The sequence below is a fragment of the Melozone crissalis genome, unplaced genomic scaffold, assembly GCF_028551555.1.
Source record: "Melozone crissalis strain CALT ecotype California unplaced genomic scaffold, PUWL_Pcris_2 ptg000042l_1, whole genome shotgun sequence".
In the NCBI taxonomy this organism is placed as follows: Eukaryota; Metazoa; Chordata; class Aves; order Passeriformes; family Passerellidae; genus Melozone; species Melozone crissalis.
Window position 1 is genome coordinate 26,622,613 of NW_026535820.1, and position 16,993 is coordinate 26,639,605.

Consider the following 16,993-nt stretch of genomic DNA (forward strand, 5'->3'; position numbering starts at 1 on the left):
CATGTTATATCATTTTAGAAACCAATTCACAAGCATACATATTGCACTGCAGTTTCTAAATAGACAAGCTTAAAGTCTTCAGAGGCACTAAAACTTTTGTGGTTTGATATCTAAATGAAAAGTTAATGCTTCTACCCAGAACTGATCTACCAAAAAGCTTGCAATTTGTAGCAAAATATATGACTTCAGAATAATTTAAAAATTAACTAGTATATTCAAAACAAATAGATGCAATAGAAAAAAGATAAGATGGAAAGGAGTATAAAAGACGAACATTAATTAGAAAGTGATGTATGACCAAGTGGTGGGATTTATAAGCAATTATGCGCTTTGAAGAAGGTCCTGGAAACCTATCATTGGAATGATTAATTATTTTCATAAGTGTTTCAAAGATTTACTTCCATATTCTAGAGTCATGTCCCTAAGGAAGACAGCTAAAGCTGGTTTCATGAGATATGAAAGATGAAATCTCTTTGGATGGGATGAGGGGAAAGTGTGGAGTGAGAGAAGTAATATTGCAAAATGGGTGCCAAATAGACTAAGTTATGTGAAACTGGAGCATACAGCAAAAAATTACGAGACTAGTGATGCTTCCAGTTTTATATGTTTTAATAAGGCAGAGTTTTGTTGGAGTCCAGTGCTAACCAATAAATTTTAATTCTCAAGTTACAATTATGTAGATGTTATTTCAACACTTTTAAGGCCATTCTTGATCTCAAAAAAAAGAAATAAAATACACTACAATTATCTGAATTACATAAATTCATCAATATTAACAAGAAATTTAACATTGATTACAATGAAGTATAAGGTTGATAATAACCCAGAGTTCTCCAAAGGAGAGACTGTCATTTGACCTTTTCCTTGAATTCATAATACAGACAAAATTCTGCTGGGTTTTACTGGACAGAGAAAAATCCCAATCTGAAATCAAAACGCTAAACTTTATGTTTTCTTATGCTGCATTTTGGTGCATTGGTAGCACTTTAAAGTAAAAGAGAAACTCATCCTTATAAATCTGAATGTTTCTCCCTGGTCAGGGAGGATATGTGTCTTAAATTCAGTTGGATTAAAAAAACCACCAGAAGCAAAAAATCCTCCAAGTTCTGGCAGACTTCCTTTCACATTTACAATTCTTCAGATGCCACCTCAAACCCAGTTGGTTTCAGATGTTGTTCTGAATGCTCAACAGTGCCTAATGAGTGCCACAGATTAACATCACACAAAATTCCATCTAAACTGGTGTCCTCTTCCTGGGATGGAAAAAAGTAAGTCCCTGAAAACCTTAAGGACAAAGCAAGTGTCCCAGGGATACCATGCAAGATTCCAGGAAAATCAAAATCCAGGACTCCTCAGTCAGAGGTGATGTCTTTTAAGCCTTTTCCTCTACCAAATTGTTCAGTTGCTTTCTGCTCCCCTGTATAGCTTTTATAACAGATTACTACAAGAGGTCTTCAGACTCATGTTCTGTTAAAATTTATTTTGTACTGATATAGGTTGTGACCTGCTCCCTTTCACTCCATCATAGGCATCGTGAGGTTTGTTTAGTCACCTCTGCTGTTCAAGCCAGACCATGTGTGTGTTAACATGTCCATGTGGTTCTGCAAACCTTTTCTTGGTTTGGCATGATTTCTTGTCAGGTACAGTAAATATTGCATTCAGTATTCATCATGTGTCCATTTATTGGATTAATATTGTAGCATAAATATTGTGTGCCTCACTTATTTTCTAGCATAAATATTGTGTGCCTCACTTATTTTCTTATTTTTTCTTTTTCTTTTTTTTTTTTTGTGCTTTACTGTTCCAGACCATTGTTACACTATCTTATCACTTTCTAAATTCTGCATAATGATCAACCATTTTCTTCTTTAAAAAGAGGGTAAATGTTGTCACTGAAAAAGCAATGGGATAGCTAAGAAAAGCTATTAGTTTTCTAAATGGAATAGTTCAGAAGTTTCCAACTTCAACTCCTGCAAATTAAGAATATTTAAAATCTACTTGTCTATAACTAATCAGAAGATCAGAAGTTAGTTATTTCCAAATGACTTTTTTCTTCTTTTTTTGAATGCTGACAGTCTGATGATTCACTGAATTGATCTCACTGTCACTTCACTGATCTCAAAATATCATATTTAGAAATCCTGAATGATGATGTGCAAAATTTTTTCTAGAGCCTATAACTCCAAGTACTGCACTTTTATCTTTTTAGGCAGAGAAATAGTAATGTATTTTTCTATATCTATCATGGTGTGACATCAAAAAAAAGAAAAGAAAAGAAAAGAAAAGAAAAGAAAAGAAAAGAAAAGAAAAGAAAAGAAAAGAAAAGAAAAGAAAAGAAAAGAGATAATCTATTTTATAATCTTTATAATCTACCAAAATTAACAGCAGCAAGCAAGGATGGTCTGTCAACATGGGTCTGTCAGCATTTGTGGTGCCTATAGGCTTGTGCTTCTTTACTATTACCTGTAAAATATTTGGCACTTAGTTTTTCATTTGTGCAATCGTGCTTCAGTTGAGTTCCAAACTTTAGAAAATTAATAGAGAAAAGCAGATCCAGTGTTCTAACATTCTTACAGTTTTAGATTCATAGCTGTTTTTCTTACAGACATAAGATTTTTAAAGTAAAACAGCATCTCGCACTTGGAGAATGCAAATGTATTCCTCTTAGAGGCACTTTAAGTGCTTCCTTATGCAGATGACACTGCCACTAAAGAGCTTCTTTCCCTTCCCAGTACAGTTGCACTTGTCATAAAAAATTCCAAAGTGATAGCTGAAGACTGCAAAGTTAAAGTTGAGCAAAGATTATTCATATTCGTTGTATGTTGTATCTAAATTTCTAGGTTATAAGGAGGGGAGGCTCAAGAAAACTTAGAAATTCTTACTGACACCAAAGAGTTGTTCCACAGAAATTATTTGTGTGTGCTCACGATTTGTATTAGTTCTGTGAATATAGCTCTATAAATTTTACAGATACATCAACGTTGAGCTGTCAGTGGTGCTTCTTTCACAATTTCCAGGGGAAAAATATATTTCTCCCATCAGGTTTAGGAGTAATTAAATGCTGTGTTCAGGCCTCTTCTTATTCAGAGGTAAATTAACTCCTACACATACATGAGTTTGAAACAAACATGTTTCTATTTTCATGTATGATTTGACTATGCTCAATTTTCTATCTAATATAACTTGAAATGGATGAGCTACTTTACCAAAATGTCAAGCCCAATCACTACTGCAATCTCACAGTGAATAATTCTAATACTCTTTGTGCATCAGTTTGTGCAGTTAATGTAACTATAGTGGCACAAGCCCAATCAAATCCAGCACATACAAGACATGAGCAGAATTCAGAACCACATGATGAAACAACCAGCTTGCTTGGTTTTACTTTTTGTGGTCTTTAGCATAGCTCATGGATGTGCCTCTGAATTCTGCATATTCTATGGATCTTCTGTGTCTTCTATAAAATGCTGTAAAAATTCCTAAAATCTAAGAAAATCTACCAAGAAGACAATATTCTCAAACTGTTTTTTGATATTTCTGAACCCAGTAAAGTGATGCTCACTCTAAGTCCCTTGCTGTGTTTCATAATTTTCAGGAAATAAAGAGAATACATTACATCAGCTATGCCTGTTTAAAAGCATAGCAGAAAACTGGATTCTATTTCCAGTCAGAGAAGAGTTTCACAGCATTTTGGTCCAATATTCTATTGATTTTAATGATACAAATAGAACTATAACCTTTTTTATTTATTATATATATTTTTGAAAAGTAACAATTTACAGGTATCTAAAGAATTGTTTGAAAAGTTTAATCTGGAAGTAGCAAAAAATTTAGAGATCTGAAAAAACAAGGAACTACAAAGCAACAGATAGAAAATTGGAAAAGTAAATAAATTCATCTATGAAAAAAAAAGGAAAAAAATTACAAGATTTCTGTATTGCTATTGAAAGAAAGAAAGTTCAAGATATAGGACCCTTTCTATCATTAGAAGTTATAAGTAAAATCGTACAGGATGTGAAATTAAACTCAATTACACACAATTTGAGCTACCAATATTCCATCTTCATGTAATGTTTAGGGGTTTTTTTCTAGCTTTAAAGCAAAACTGTGCAATACACCAACAGCTGTGTGTGCTCCAGCTGCTGAATGGCTCAAGTGAGAGTATTGGGTGCTTTGCAAGGAAAGAGTCTTGGACTGTTCCACTCATAGGCAGCGAGTTGAGAGGGGTGTACGAAGATGGAACATCTCCTCAGACATTCCCAATGCAATGGTTCTCGATTCTAGAGAACTATCAGAAAAATAGTGGTAGAAATGCAGTTATTTCCTTATTAATTTTGTCCCAGCAATGTTGTAATCCAGAGACACCAAAATTGGACTTTTCAAAGGAGTGTGTAGTAATAGGTCAACTTATCCTGAAATGCATGGTGAATTAGGTGTATCAATAATGTAATTGAGACATGGAAATTTTCAGGCAACTTTTCTTACCAAAAACCCAAAAAAAACCCCCAAACTTAGAAAAACATTGTTGTTAATTTTTACCAGACCTATGAATGGTATTTGGCAAATATCAATTTGTTTTCCTAACACATTGGTAAATAGATAAAACACTATTGTGAAAAATTGACAAGGGAAAAAAATAAGCATGATGTATATCTTATCTACTTGTGTTTTTCCTAATCTTTAACTGCTTTACTCTTTCACTGCTTTTGTCTTTGTCAGCTTTACTGCCATTTTGGCATCAGAGGCTTTTTCCCTGCTGTTTGCATGCATTAGATAATTTTACTGGTCCTGAGAGCCCTTGTACAATTTTTATCAGACACGGTAGGTCCTAAGATAACAAAACCTTCATGTCACCAGATTACCATCACCATTTGTTGCTTTTCACTTCAGCTCCCACGTGATTTCAGCAGTCAAAACCTTACTAGGCACAGAACTGGAGATTAGTGCTTTGTGATACTTGAAAGCCGAGGTTCCAACTTGCAGCTGTATGATTTTCCAGCTGCATGCTATCTTTAACAGCTGGTGAGATAGTAGCTGCTATCATGTCAGAATGTGAAGCTGTGAGGAATGGAAGGGAGCAGAATGACTAATTGTAATGCACACATTCCCTTTCTATCTCTAGCTTTGCAAGTTTTAAAAGAAATGCTTTCCCTGTTGCAAAGCTCATAATCACAGCACAGCAGTTGTGCACGGTATTTGTTCCCACTCCAGCCGGTTCAAGAGATACCAGAATTTAATACTGCCAGAGATGAGCAGTGTTTTGGGCAATGATCCAAGGCAGAACATGGTCTATAGCATAACTCTCTAGTGCTTCCCAGAACTCTCATATAATTTTCATTCAATGACTATAACTAGGAGGCATAATATTGAATGATACCACAATATACTAAGCAATTTTTTCAGGCGTTAAATTATTTCTTTTCTTGAATGTACATGGATTTTTTTTTTTCCTTTTTTTGAGGAGAACTTGATTTTCAATCTAAATCTTAGTACACTGTAGTTTTTTTCATTGTGAAAAGTACAAAGAACCTCCCCAATATAATTCTGAAAATACCTTATTTAGTTTCATGTCATATTTGGATGGAAAATAGCAAGTGAATAAGGGACATGGGGAGGAAACTTGATGTCTGCTTCATAGAGGTATATCTTTCGTACCTGGAAGAAATAAGAGGAAAGCAATGAAAATGCATGCTGAGCAACTGTTAAAAGTTGAGAACTCTGAAAGGGTAAAAGAAAGGAAATTGAAGCTGGCAACCATGTAATTGCTGGGAAGGGAAAATATCATGATTTTTATTGGCCTGGAGATTATGTAGGTGAAGATTTTGTGGCAAGTGAATTTTAATGTATTAAAAAAGGAATTAGAAAAGGGCTTGGCAAGTGCACTTTCTTAGCCTTTTTTTCAATTCTTAAGAAAAAATTGCTCACAGAAAACATATACAAATCACACTTAAAACAGAAAGGAATGTATATATTATTTATATCTTCTTCTTTGTAGGACGAGAAGAGCTATTCCTGTGTTCAAAATCAGAAGAAATTTTAAAAAAGAAAGAAATATATAAAGCATTTAAAAGAAATATTAAAACATGTTATAGAAGTTAGACTTCTTGTGTCTACTTATAAGTCCTAAAACAGCCACCTGTCCTATCTGCATCCTTCAATATTCCTGAAATCTCTTTTCAATTTTTACTTTCAAATGTACTTAATTTTTGAGTGCTTGCAATATGAATGTAAAGCTTTGAATAATGAGAAAAATGACAAAATCAGTTTGTATTTAGCCTAAATGTATGGTTAGCAAGAGCAAAAATGCTGAGACATGCTTTCTTTTCAAACATAAGGAAATTTTCTGATATCTTATTGTAATATGCAAGGAATTAAATATTTATTGGCAAAATTACATGAGTGATAAATGGAGATGTACATAAGAGAAAAAAAATCTTCAGACAAATTTTGAAAAATGTACTCTATTCTGAATACTTTCACTGTAAAAGCAGATGATATTGGTATTCTGCTTCATTCCAGGAGGTTCAAAGTATTCTAGAAACCAAAGATAGAAAGGCCATTACTCCCCTATTACTATCATTCCCCTAAAGGTGAAAATTTTACTTCTTGTGTTCATTTTCTTGGGGAGAATGGATTGAATTTTTCTTCTATCATGTAGTTGAAAGGGAAGGTTGTCTTATTTGGACATCCCATAGCCTGCCATGTTCTAAAATGTTATAAATGAAGACAGATGTTATTATGCAAAGCTACTATGAGAAAAATATCTGAATATCTGAGAATTAACAACTTAAGAAAAGGAGAGCTTTTATTTTAAAGGTCATTTTAATTCTTGTTATATGTCAGAATCATATGTCAGAACAGTAAAATAATTATGTTATAAATGGAAATTATTCTTTTGGAAAACCACAGTTAACAAAGTTTATGGAAGACTGTTCAAAGGAGTCCTTTCCTATTAAGTGTCCACTTATTTGTATTTGTCTTCTACCATTCTAAAAGTTCTTACAGTGGGTAATGAATTCAAAATTTCAGTACAGTACAGAAGCAAAAGATCTTGTTTAGTAGCAAAAGTTTTATTAAAATATTAATTTTGTCATATTCTATTCTAGGGAAAATATTACATGTAATTGTATAGTGAATTCCAGTGATACCTATTGTAATAATACACTGTACCCAGAAATGTACTTGGGAAATTTATTCTGACATAAATTATGAAGGTAAAAGAGGTCATAATTATATAAGAAAACACAAAAATTTTCTTGAAAGGAAAATAAAATCATAATTTATCATGAGTTCAGTAAGTAAAATTAATTTAATGAGAAATATAGAAAAAGATAGCTTGTGCTCTGGTGGATCTCAAAGGAAATACAACCTTTAACATTTAAAGAAAAAGTCATGCTGTTTGAGAGCACATGTAGTATTTTTAGAGATTGGAATGGCATAGTGGGTGAGTTTACAGTGGGTTTGAGTAATTTCTGCAGTATAAAATATGAAACCTAATTCAATATCCATATGTTCACTCATGATCTTTTACAGTCCCCTAATGCTAAATGGCAAATACATTTTAATTAAAGCAGAAGCTGACATAAATTCATGTTCTATAATTTGGGCACTAACGTGTAATTCCACTCAGAATATTAATTCTTTTATTCATAAATAAATGTCTAAAATTGTAGTTTAGTTTGTACCAGTAGAGGCTAGCTCAAGCTTATAGAGTTTTCCTTTCTGAACTCTGATTAGGTTTCATACCAGAGATCCCTTCCCTCTATATCCACCAATGAAAATAGCTTAGCATAGCACCACTGTTGAGACAGTAAATGACAAATGGAAATGGTTCTGAACTGAAATTTATTATTGATTATTGCTAAGTGAATTGTCATCTTTTTGTATTTAAAAATTACATATCCAGGATATTAATTATTCGGTCTAAATCATTTGATCAAAATGTTTCTGATGCAAGTATTTGAGATTTTAGTGGTAAGGGTTCATTTCATTTTTATTTCATTTTCTATGTCAAGTTCATGATGCAATATATGCCTTTTAGAAAAGCACATGACATAGTTAAGAGAATTCTTTTGAGAAGAGAACTGTTTTTTAGTCTCCATAGGAGTCCTAAATTTAAATAGGAAACTTGATAGGATTGAGCTAGCGTGGCAAAATTCAGCTAATCTAAGAGGCCTATGGAATCTGTAAATACCAAAAAGAGAGAAAATGTGTTTTACAAATAACTGTCACTGTGTGTTTGGAAATCCATAAATTCCTTAAACTTTAGTTTTTCAAGAATCAGTGTCCTAAAAGGAGAAAAATATTTCGTACATCTTCATTTCCCTCTCTTCTCCACATGTACAGGTGGATATTTATCAGAATATAGTCACCTTATATTTCTTGCTGTATTTTCATTCATGCTGCTACACTAGTCCCTTAAGATTTTGCCTCTAATCTGTACTCCTGAGAAAAGCACACATCTGTCCTTGGGAAGTCATCCTTGATTAAAACAAACAGCAACCTTGTAATGTCTCTCTGTAGAATCATTACAGCAAATTGTGTGAGGATTAAATAAGATGACAATAATAATTTAAGTATCACGTGTAGCTACCTTAAAGTAGTTCTATCTAGCTCTTCCATCTATTTAAGGTTTGGAAAGAATCCTGCCTTCCATTGGCACTTACTGTGCACTTTCACTAAAAAAGAGATCAATTGAAACAGCAGCGAAATTTTTTAAAATATTCTGTGGAGAAATGCATGCACAAACTATATTAATTGAGCTCTAAAATACTGGTGCTAAACAACAAAAGCAAGGAAATGCACAGTGAAGCAGGAAATGTACCATATGTTATTGTATACCTGGGTACAATGGGGACACTATCTTAATGACTTTCTTAATATTTCCGTTGTACCAGATATTGGTGGGCATATGGTATGCTGCCTTTTTATACGCTTGTGTCTTTTCACAACTTTGTTAGCTGACTTTGATAGCATTTTCTTTTTGTCTGCTGTTAGGAAAAAGGCTTTAAAATGTTTTGCTTATTTATCTGGAGTTTGAAGCCCATGCACATCATTTTGCTTATTAATTTATACCCCATTTTTAAAACTTTCTTCAAGAGCTGTTGCTTACTTATTTTATTTTTAAGCTTTCCATAGTCTTAGTCCCTGTCTGGAAGTAATTTGAAATACAGTTGAGTGTTTCACATGCAGATGGGTTTTGACTCAATGTCAGTGCTGGCCAAACAGATGGCTAAAGCAACGGCAACAGCTGCAGAGCTCACCAGGCTTTGCACAACCAGAATGGTACAACCATAGAATCATAGAATTATATAATCCTTTCTGTTGGAAAAGACCTTCAAGATCATTAAGTTCACCAGTTAATGCAGCACCACTAAACCATGTCCCTAAGCATCATATCTACACATCTTTTGAACACTCTCAGGGATAATGACACAACTACTTCCCTGGAAAACTGGTTTCAGTGCTTGACAACCCTTTTACTACAGAAATTTTTCCTAATATCCATCTAAACTGCCTCTGTCACAACTTAAGGTCATTTTCTCATGTCCTTTTTCTTACTTGAGCATTCATGCCACTGGCTTCTTCCCTACTGACCCAAGGAACCTCAACGAGCTCCAGCTGGCAGAAAAGTTTCCCATTTCTCTTGGCTCCTAGTGCCCTTCCAGCTGAGAAACAAAACAAAACTTCTTAGGACATCATTTCCTGAACACCACGTGTTTTCGAGTTTGGCTGATACAGAATACCAAAGGAAAAGGTTTCCCTAATTTTTTATGGCCCAATCTTCATAAACGTTCGCATTTAAATAGGTTGTTCATTGCTTCCATCATGTGGAATACACACATTGAAGTCACAGAAGTCCAGAGGTAGTCAGAGGAAATATATCATGTAGCAGAGAAGAGCAACTGGGCCAAATCCTTTTGACATACATGTGACTTACTCCAGTTATATCCTGGCACAAATTCCCTTCATCAAAGTGATCTCAGGGCTTCTTACTGGAGGTGTTTGAAGACTGTTTAAACCAATGTGGAAATAAAAGGACATTGTTGTACATTATCTGGTCAATAGCCATTCTTAAGTCTTATAAGACATTACAAATCAGGGCTAGTTTTTAACTAAGATTTAGTAATTTCTGGCAAGTGTGAATACTTTTGTCTGAACATTTAAAACTTGCCACTCTAATATTCACAGAGCAGTTCTGGTAGCAGTTCATTATATGTGCAGCTGCATTAATTTAAATATGAAATAGAAGGCATAATGAAAGTCTCCTAACTTTTTTATAATGTCAGTAACCTTACATTATATCTAGCAATGCCAGACTAATTGTTTCTGAAATGTTTAAATAAGAAATATTTTGATTGTCCTGAAAATTTACCATGTGTATTCTCGGGAAATCAAGTAATTTAAGTCCATAGCCATGTTACACCTAATAATTTTTCATATATTTTAGGGTTTTTTCTTTAAATTTAATTTAAACCTTTTTCAATTGCTAGTTTTAGGAATTCTATTTCTAATTTACATTAATATATATTTGATTAGCACTTGAATGGGAAAGGATAGAACTGAGTAATTTTGCACAAGTATTTTAATAAGGAGTTGTTCATATAACTTATCTGGAATTTTTTGTAAGGCAAAGTCATTACTGGAAATCATTAAATAAAAGTAATTAAAAAGGAAACAGCCATCTCTTTCAAAAGGATTCCAGTAAAATTCAATACCAGTGACCAAGTTGCTGCACAGTCCTAGTCTTGTGTATCCAGCAGGGTGACGAACTTGCCAGCTTATTGATTCTTACTGATGTAGGGCTTGGCAATCAGTCTGTATCTGGAATAATTAGTGGGGATGTTAATCAGTAGACAGGAGCATCATGGTGTCCCTGACACTACAAAGAATTACACTGCTATGCCAGCTCAAAGGCTTTTAATCTTTGGCAGCTTAAATGCTTTTGACATCTGACGCTGTTTTCTCTAAGAACATTGTTGTTTTATAAATAGTAGGCAGATTAGATTAGATGTGTGTGCACAGTGGCATGACTGACCTGTCCACGCTGTCAGGGAATAGATTTACAAATGCATTACAATTGCAAAGAATTAACTGGGTACCATTACAGTGGCAAAAAGTCTCCACATTTTAGTAAAAAGTCTCAGGTTCTTTGACATTTTATTCAGACTTTGTTCACAAGACTATTGGGGTCCAAAAATCAAGAGTAAACAATGTGTTCATGAATTCTCTTTTCTGAAAACCTGTTCAAGACACATAAAGGGACAAGTAACAGAGTAATTGCACCATGGCTTTTGGTAGCATTTGAATGAAAGTGCCAAGATGATATGGAGGAAATTGGAGATGCATGCCCCTAAGCTTAAAGCACAATTAATTAATCATGGATCAGATAAAAACTAGCAACATACAGAAGCAGTTTAGATCTGACATGATTTCCTCACTTTTACATAAAGTCTTCTCAAGTCAGCTTGTACTGTAGCTACTTTGGGTGTACTTAAGATCATAAATTTTGATAAATGTGTGCTGTTTTGTGCAGGGCTACTGTCTGTTCGCTGTGCTCTAAATTCCCCAGAGTGTAATAGCCAGTTTCTGGCACCCAGCTTGAGTGGATGTTCTTGCTCTGCTGCACATTGTTATTAGGAATGCGACCTATCAACTCAAAACTTATAAAAACTGACATACTTTTATCATAGTTATGTTTCAATTATAAATTTTATTGTGCTTATACTATCTCCTTATTGTTATTAATTTAATATGAAGACATTATGCCAAACTAGTGGCTAGAATTCTGTCAAATGAGGAGTTTGAGACCTGTTTGATCTTTTGCACTATTTCTCACTTTCCCTTCTTGCCAAAAAGACACAAGTTGAAAGTAAGTGCTTTAAATGTATCTTGAATAGCAATAGGACTGAAGTTCAGAGCTGCCAATCAATAAATAATGGCTCCTAGTCATCAAAAGTGTAGCTCACTTCTCTCTGTGAAAGACAATTCCAAGTAATTGCTCTGAAACCTTGTGCTTTTTCATTTCTTATTATGGAATCAGCTGAAAAAGGATCCAATGTGTACAGTACAGAAAGATTTTCTCATCTAAGCTCTAATGTCTCCTATTGAAATCTTTTTCTTAGAAGAAACTTGAGCTGCAAGTGTTTAAACTTGAACTGACTTTTGTGTTTCATGTTGTGGTCACACCTTTTTAAAAATTCCATTCCAGAGTAAAGAGGCGGAAGGAAGTGAACGCCGGATTTGGGACCAGACAAAGTTCCTTGTCTGTTGTTGGAGATTCTGCCACGACAGTGAGTGAAGATATGGGAGATCACCAAAAACCCCTGCAGCAACGACGCTAACAGCAAAGAGGAGAGGCCAACATTGCTCATAAAGACATACAAGAAAGTTTCATCAAAAAAGTGCATGTCAGATATGTATAGGAATACTGTGTGCATTGTTTCTATGCATTCCTGATTTTTTTATAGGAACCAAGGAAAACATGCTAGAGTCAGGGTGCACATTTCTAGAAGACATGTTGGCCATTGTCCTTCCTTTCCAGTTGTTCTAACTGTTCTCTTCTAAAGCCAAAGGTGGACTTTAATTAAAATGTTCTATATTTTGCCTTTGGGAAAAAGGACTTTAAAATGTGCATGGTCTATGAGAGAGGTTCACATTCTCTCCTGGGAAAAAGTTGAGTCTGAAATGGAAGTCAGTGGTTTGTTTCTTGCTTTCCTCGTGTGTTTTACTTTCACAACACAGTGGAAAAAATATCTGTATCACAGGACCCCTAGTTCTACCAGAGGGACATGTCTATTACACTTTTCTTTCATTAGAAAAAAGAAAGGAAAAAATTATTTTAAATACCCAAAAATTATCACATACACATTTAGATTAAAAAAAATCCTTTCCCTATGTGTTTCTTGTACTCACCGCATAACAAAATAAATGCATCTCAAATTTACCTTATTGTCTACATATCACATTTTAATTTAAATTTTACTTTATTAATTGTCCATGAAAAAGAATTGTAAATGTCATGGAGGAAGTAACATAAATAAGATAAACTGGAAAAGCAGATTTTAAGAATTTTAGAAAATTCACAATTTATGAAAACAACAGCAGCTTTCAGTCATCAAGGGAGACATAATTTGGTTTGCCATGTGCAATTGATAATGAATATGTGCAGATTCTATTTCACAGGGCTTGCTGTAATTGCTCAGGAATATGTTTGTTTCACTCCTTATATCCCTAAAAACTAAAAACATATCTTAGGGCTCCAGTTGTATTTAAAGCTATTTCCTTTCTAAGAGGGGTTTTTAGATCTCTTGATTTCTTTCGTAACCTAGGACCATACAAAAAGTGCAAAGTATTAAAGATTCTTGATTACACTGGAATCACATTTTTCCCAAGAATTCTCTGAGCTGCAGATGCTTGGAAGCTGGGAACAAAATGTTCTTATGACCCTCTCTGAGCTTTAGGCTGCTGCTGGAGATGGGATGCTAGAGCAGAAGTATCTGTGCTTTGACAACTTTTATACATTCTTAACCCTCTTTCATGTTTGTAATGCTGAACTAATTTCAGCCACTACCCCTCAGTACATGCTGAGGGATAAACAAGGGATATTCCCTTATATATATATGAGGGAATTCTGTCTTTGCTGCCAGTAGCTGATTCAGAACTTCGTCAACAAGGTACAGAGATACTGTGAGACAATTTATTTTTAAAAGGAATTTAAACATGTAATACTTACTAGAATTGACAATAAGATTCATAATTCTTTTTTTTCATAATTCAAACTTCCTCCCTTTATAAGCTCACTGGTTCAAGATTTTATATTAGACAAAAGATCTCTGGTCTTGTTCCATGCATTGTGAAATGGCACACTGACTTTCTCTAAAACTCCATCTGCTTTTCTTATGCCAGCATCTTCACGATGCCACAGTGTGTGAAATGGCTGCATTGAAAATGTTGATATGAACAATAGAAATGGAAAGTGCGTAATTATTGATTTTTAAGCGCTGCAGCAGCCAAATGTACTTCTGTGGTTATACTGAAGCACTAGAAAGAATGGCAACTCAACAGCTTACTGATAAAAGCTTGTATCATTTACATTAACTTCAGAGATAAGATCTTTCTCTTTTTTTCCTTTTGACAAGCCATTAGAAATACAGCTATTTTAGATATAAAGTATGGTTTCAGCACTGACCAAAATACCTATAAGCTCCAGAGTATTTTTTTTCAGTTCTCAGTAATAACTGTGCCTACAAATCAAGTCAAATGATATTAGGGATTACTGGGGAAATTGGGATTCTATCTTTTCTGTCTCTATTTCTAAAGCTGTAGGAAAACCAGTTGGTGCTGGAGAACACTTCTGTGCTAACAGCTTGGTAGTGCAACATGGATATTGAGGGAAATCAAGCCAGAAGCTACTTTCTGCTGCTCTTTTTTAACTCTATCATAAACCCTTTCACATGTGTTCACTGTATTATACAGCCCAGCAGGTGGGACACACCTGGCTGGTCTAAAAGTCATGGTGACAATAGAATATCACCACATGATGCTATTTTTACAATTTATATTTCAGAATGTCAGCACAGTATCTTTTCTTTCTCGTGAGAAAATTTTAGTTTCTTTTAGGGTAGTTAATATTGACATTTATCCCGCACATATCTTTCTGATCACTTATTGATCATATTTTACTTTCAGGCACCTTCTGAATAGCACTTTTTAAGTTTTCTTTCTTACCTCTTATAGATCACACAAGATGCCTTAACTTTTCATGATTTCTCCCTATTGCCTGAGACAGAGAAAACTCAGCTACTTCCATTATCTAAATAAAATATTTATTTCATCTTTATATATGCAGAGAACTTCAGAGCCTTCTCTGAAGAAGTAAACCCATAAATTAGTCACTTGAAAGTGAGTCAAAATAAGATGATGTGATGATTACCCTGGCTGCAGTTGAGAATGTGTGAGAATGCTAATTTATGACCTTTCCATAATAATACTAGAATATTTCCTGATCTTAAATATACACCTATGATATTTGCTATATACCAATGTTCCCACCATTCCTCTTCACATTTTCCATGTGGGAAGTGAAGATACACACATTTGTGCAGGAGTGGTTTGCTCAAGGTCACCAAGCATAATTATGGGAAAACCAAGAAAACTAACTTAAATCTGGTAGGAAACAATTGAGCTGTTCATCTTTTGAGATGAATGGTGCCTAAAACAGTGGACAAAATAGTAATTCCTATTTTCCTTTATAAGGTAATAAATAGCATGAATCTTTTATGTGGTCAATTTTGCAAACTGATTGTAAACACAGTGATAGAATGACATGGAAATAATTTTCACAATGCTCAATTAAACCCTGTTTGATACCATCAACGTGTGTATTATTTAATATTGTTACATGTGCAGAAAGATAGGAAAGAAAGAATGATTTACGTGGTCTTGTGGTCTCGTATTAGTTGATATGGAAACAGTGGGTAACCCTGTGTTTGGAATAAAATAAACCAAAATAGCTCAGCTGGAAGAGACCTACAGTGACCATCTACTCCAACTGCCTGACCACTTCAGAGCTGACCAAAGCTAAAGCTTGTTGTAAAGGGTATTGTCTAAATGCCTCTTAAACACTGACAGCTTTGGAGCACTGATCTCTAGGAAGCCTTTTCCAGTGTTTAACCACACTCTCTGCAAAGAAATTCTTCCTAATGTCCATTCTAAACCTCCCTTGGCACAACTGTGAACCATTGCTATGCATGCTGTTACAGGACACTGGAGAGAAGGGTTCAGCAATTCCCTCTCCACTTTTCCTCCTCAGGAAGCTGCAGAGGGTGGTGAGGCTCCCCCTCAACCTCTTTTTCTCCAAGCTACACAAGCCTAAAATCCCTAGCTGCTCCTTCGAGGACATTGCCTCCAGCCCTTTCATCTGCTTTTTTGTCCTTCTCTGGATTCATTCAAGGATCTTTTTATCCTTCTTATATTGTGGGGTGCAGTATTGCACAAAGCGCTCGAGGTGAGGCCACACCAACACTGAATAGAGCACGACAATCACTTCATTTGACTGGCTGATGGCACTGTTTCAGCCATCCCAGGATGGGATTTTCCTTCAGGACTTCCAGGGCACTCTGCTGACTCGCACTGAGCCTGCTGCAGAGCAGCACTCCCAGGATCCTTCCTCCAAGACTGCTCTCCAGCCATTCCTCTCCCAGTTTATTACAGTGCCAGAAATTACTCCACCCTTGGAGCAGAATATGACATTTGTTCTTGTTGCATTTCATCCCATTAATCATTACCTAATGCTCCAATCTGTCCAGATCCCTCTGCAAGGCATCCTGTGCCACAAGAGAGTCAACAGCAGCTCCCAGCTTGGTATCATTAGCAAACCTGCTAATGGTGTATCCAGCTCCTGCATCCAGATAATTAATAAATATATTGATACATTATTGATACGTATGTTGAAGGAAACGGACCCTAAAATTGAGCCCTCAAGAGCACTAGTGGTGGTCAATTGGCAGACAGTTGTAGCTCCATTCAGTACAAACCTTTGAGCTCTACTCTTCAGCCAGTTGATCACACAGCACACCCCAAAAACAGTCATCCCACAGTTGGACAACTTGTCCAGAAAGATGCTGTGAGGCACAGAATTAGCAGCCTTAGTAAAACTCAAACAAACTATGCTGGGATTCATAAAGTTAGAGGGTTTTGAGGAAATGGTTAAAAAGAGCAGGCCTCAGGCAGAAGTTTTGTTAGCATTGCAAATACAGCAAAAAGTTTTCTAAGCAGTAGAGCATACGTGACAAATAACAATAGACCTCTGTAGAACTGGCTTATGGATTGCAACAAGGTTATTTAATGTATATCTTTAGAAGGTTAGTATGAATGGATCTCTGTTCTTTGTCTGTTATGAACAAGTCTTTGTTTTAACTACCATTATGTGTGTTTCATATGATTGGATGGAATTCTTGTCAATATGTGGTGCCCTATGTGTGATTGGCTG

The 16,993-nt window shown here is 35.0% G+C and overlaps 1 protein-coding gene across 1 annotated transcript in view; it reads left to right on the top strand.

The window, feature by feature from the left end:
* Window positions 1-12,301, top strand: part of CCDC102B (coiled-coil domain containing 102B) — a 123,406-nt gene extending 111,105 nt beyond the window's left edge. The window contains 1 exon segment of the mRNA XM_054284548.1: window positions 12,214-12,301. Coding sequence (XP_054140523.1) covers window positions 12,214-12,301 — 88 coding nt within the window.
* The last annotated feature ends 4,692 nt before the right edge of the window (window positions 12,302-16,993 follow it).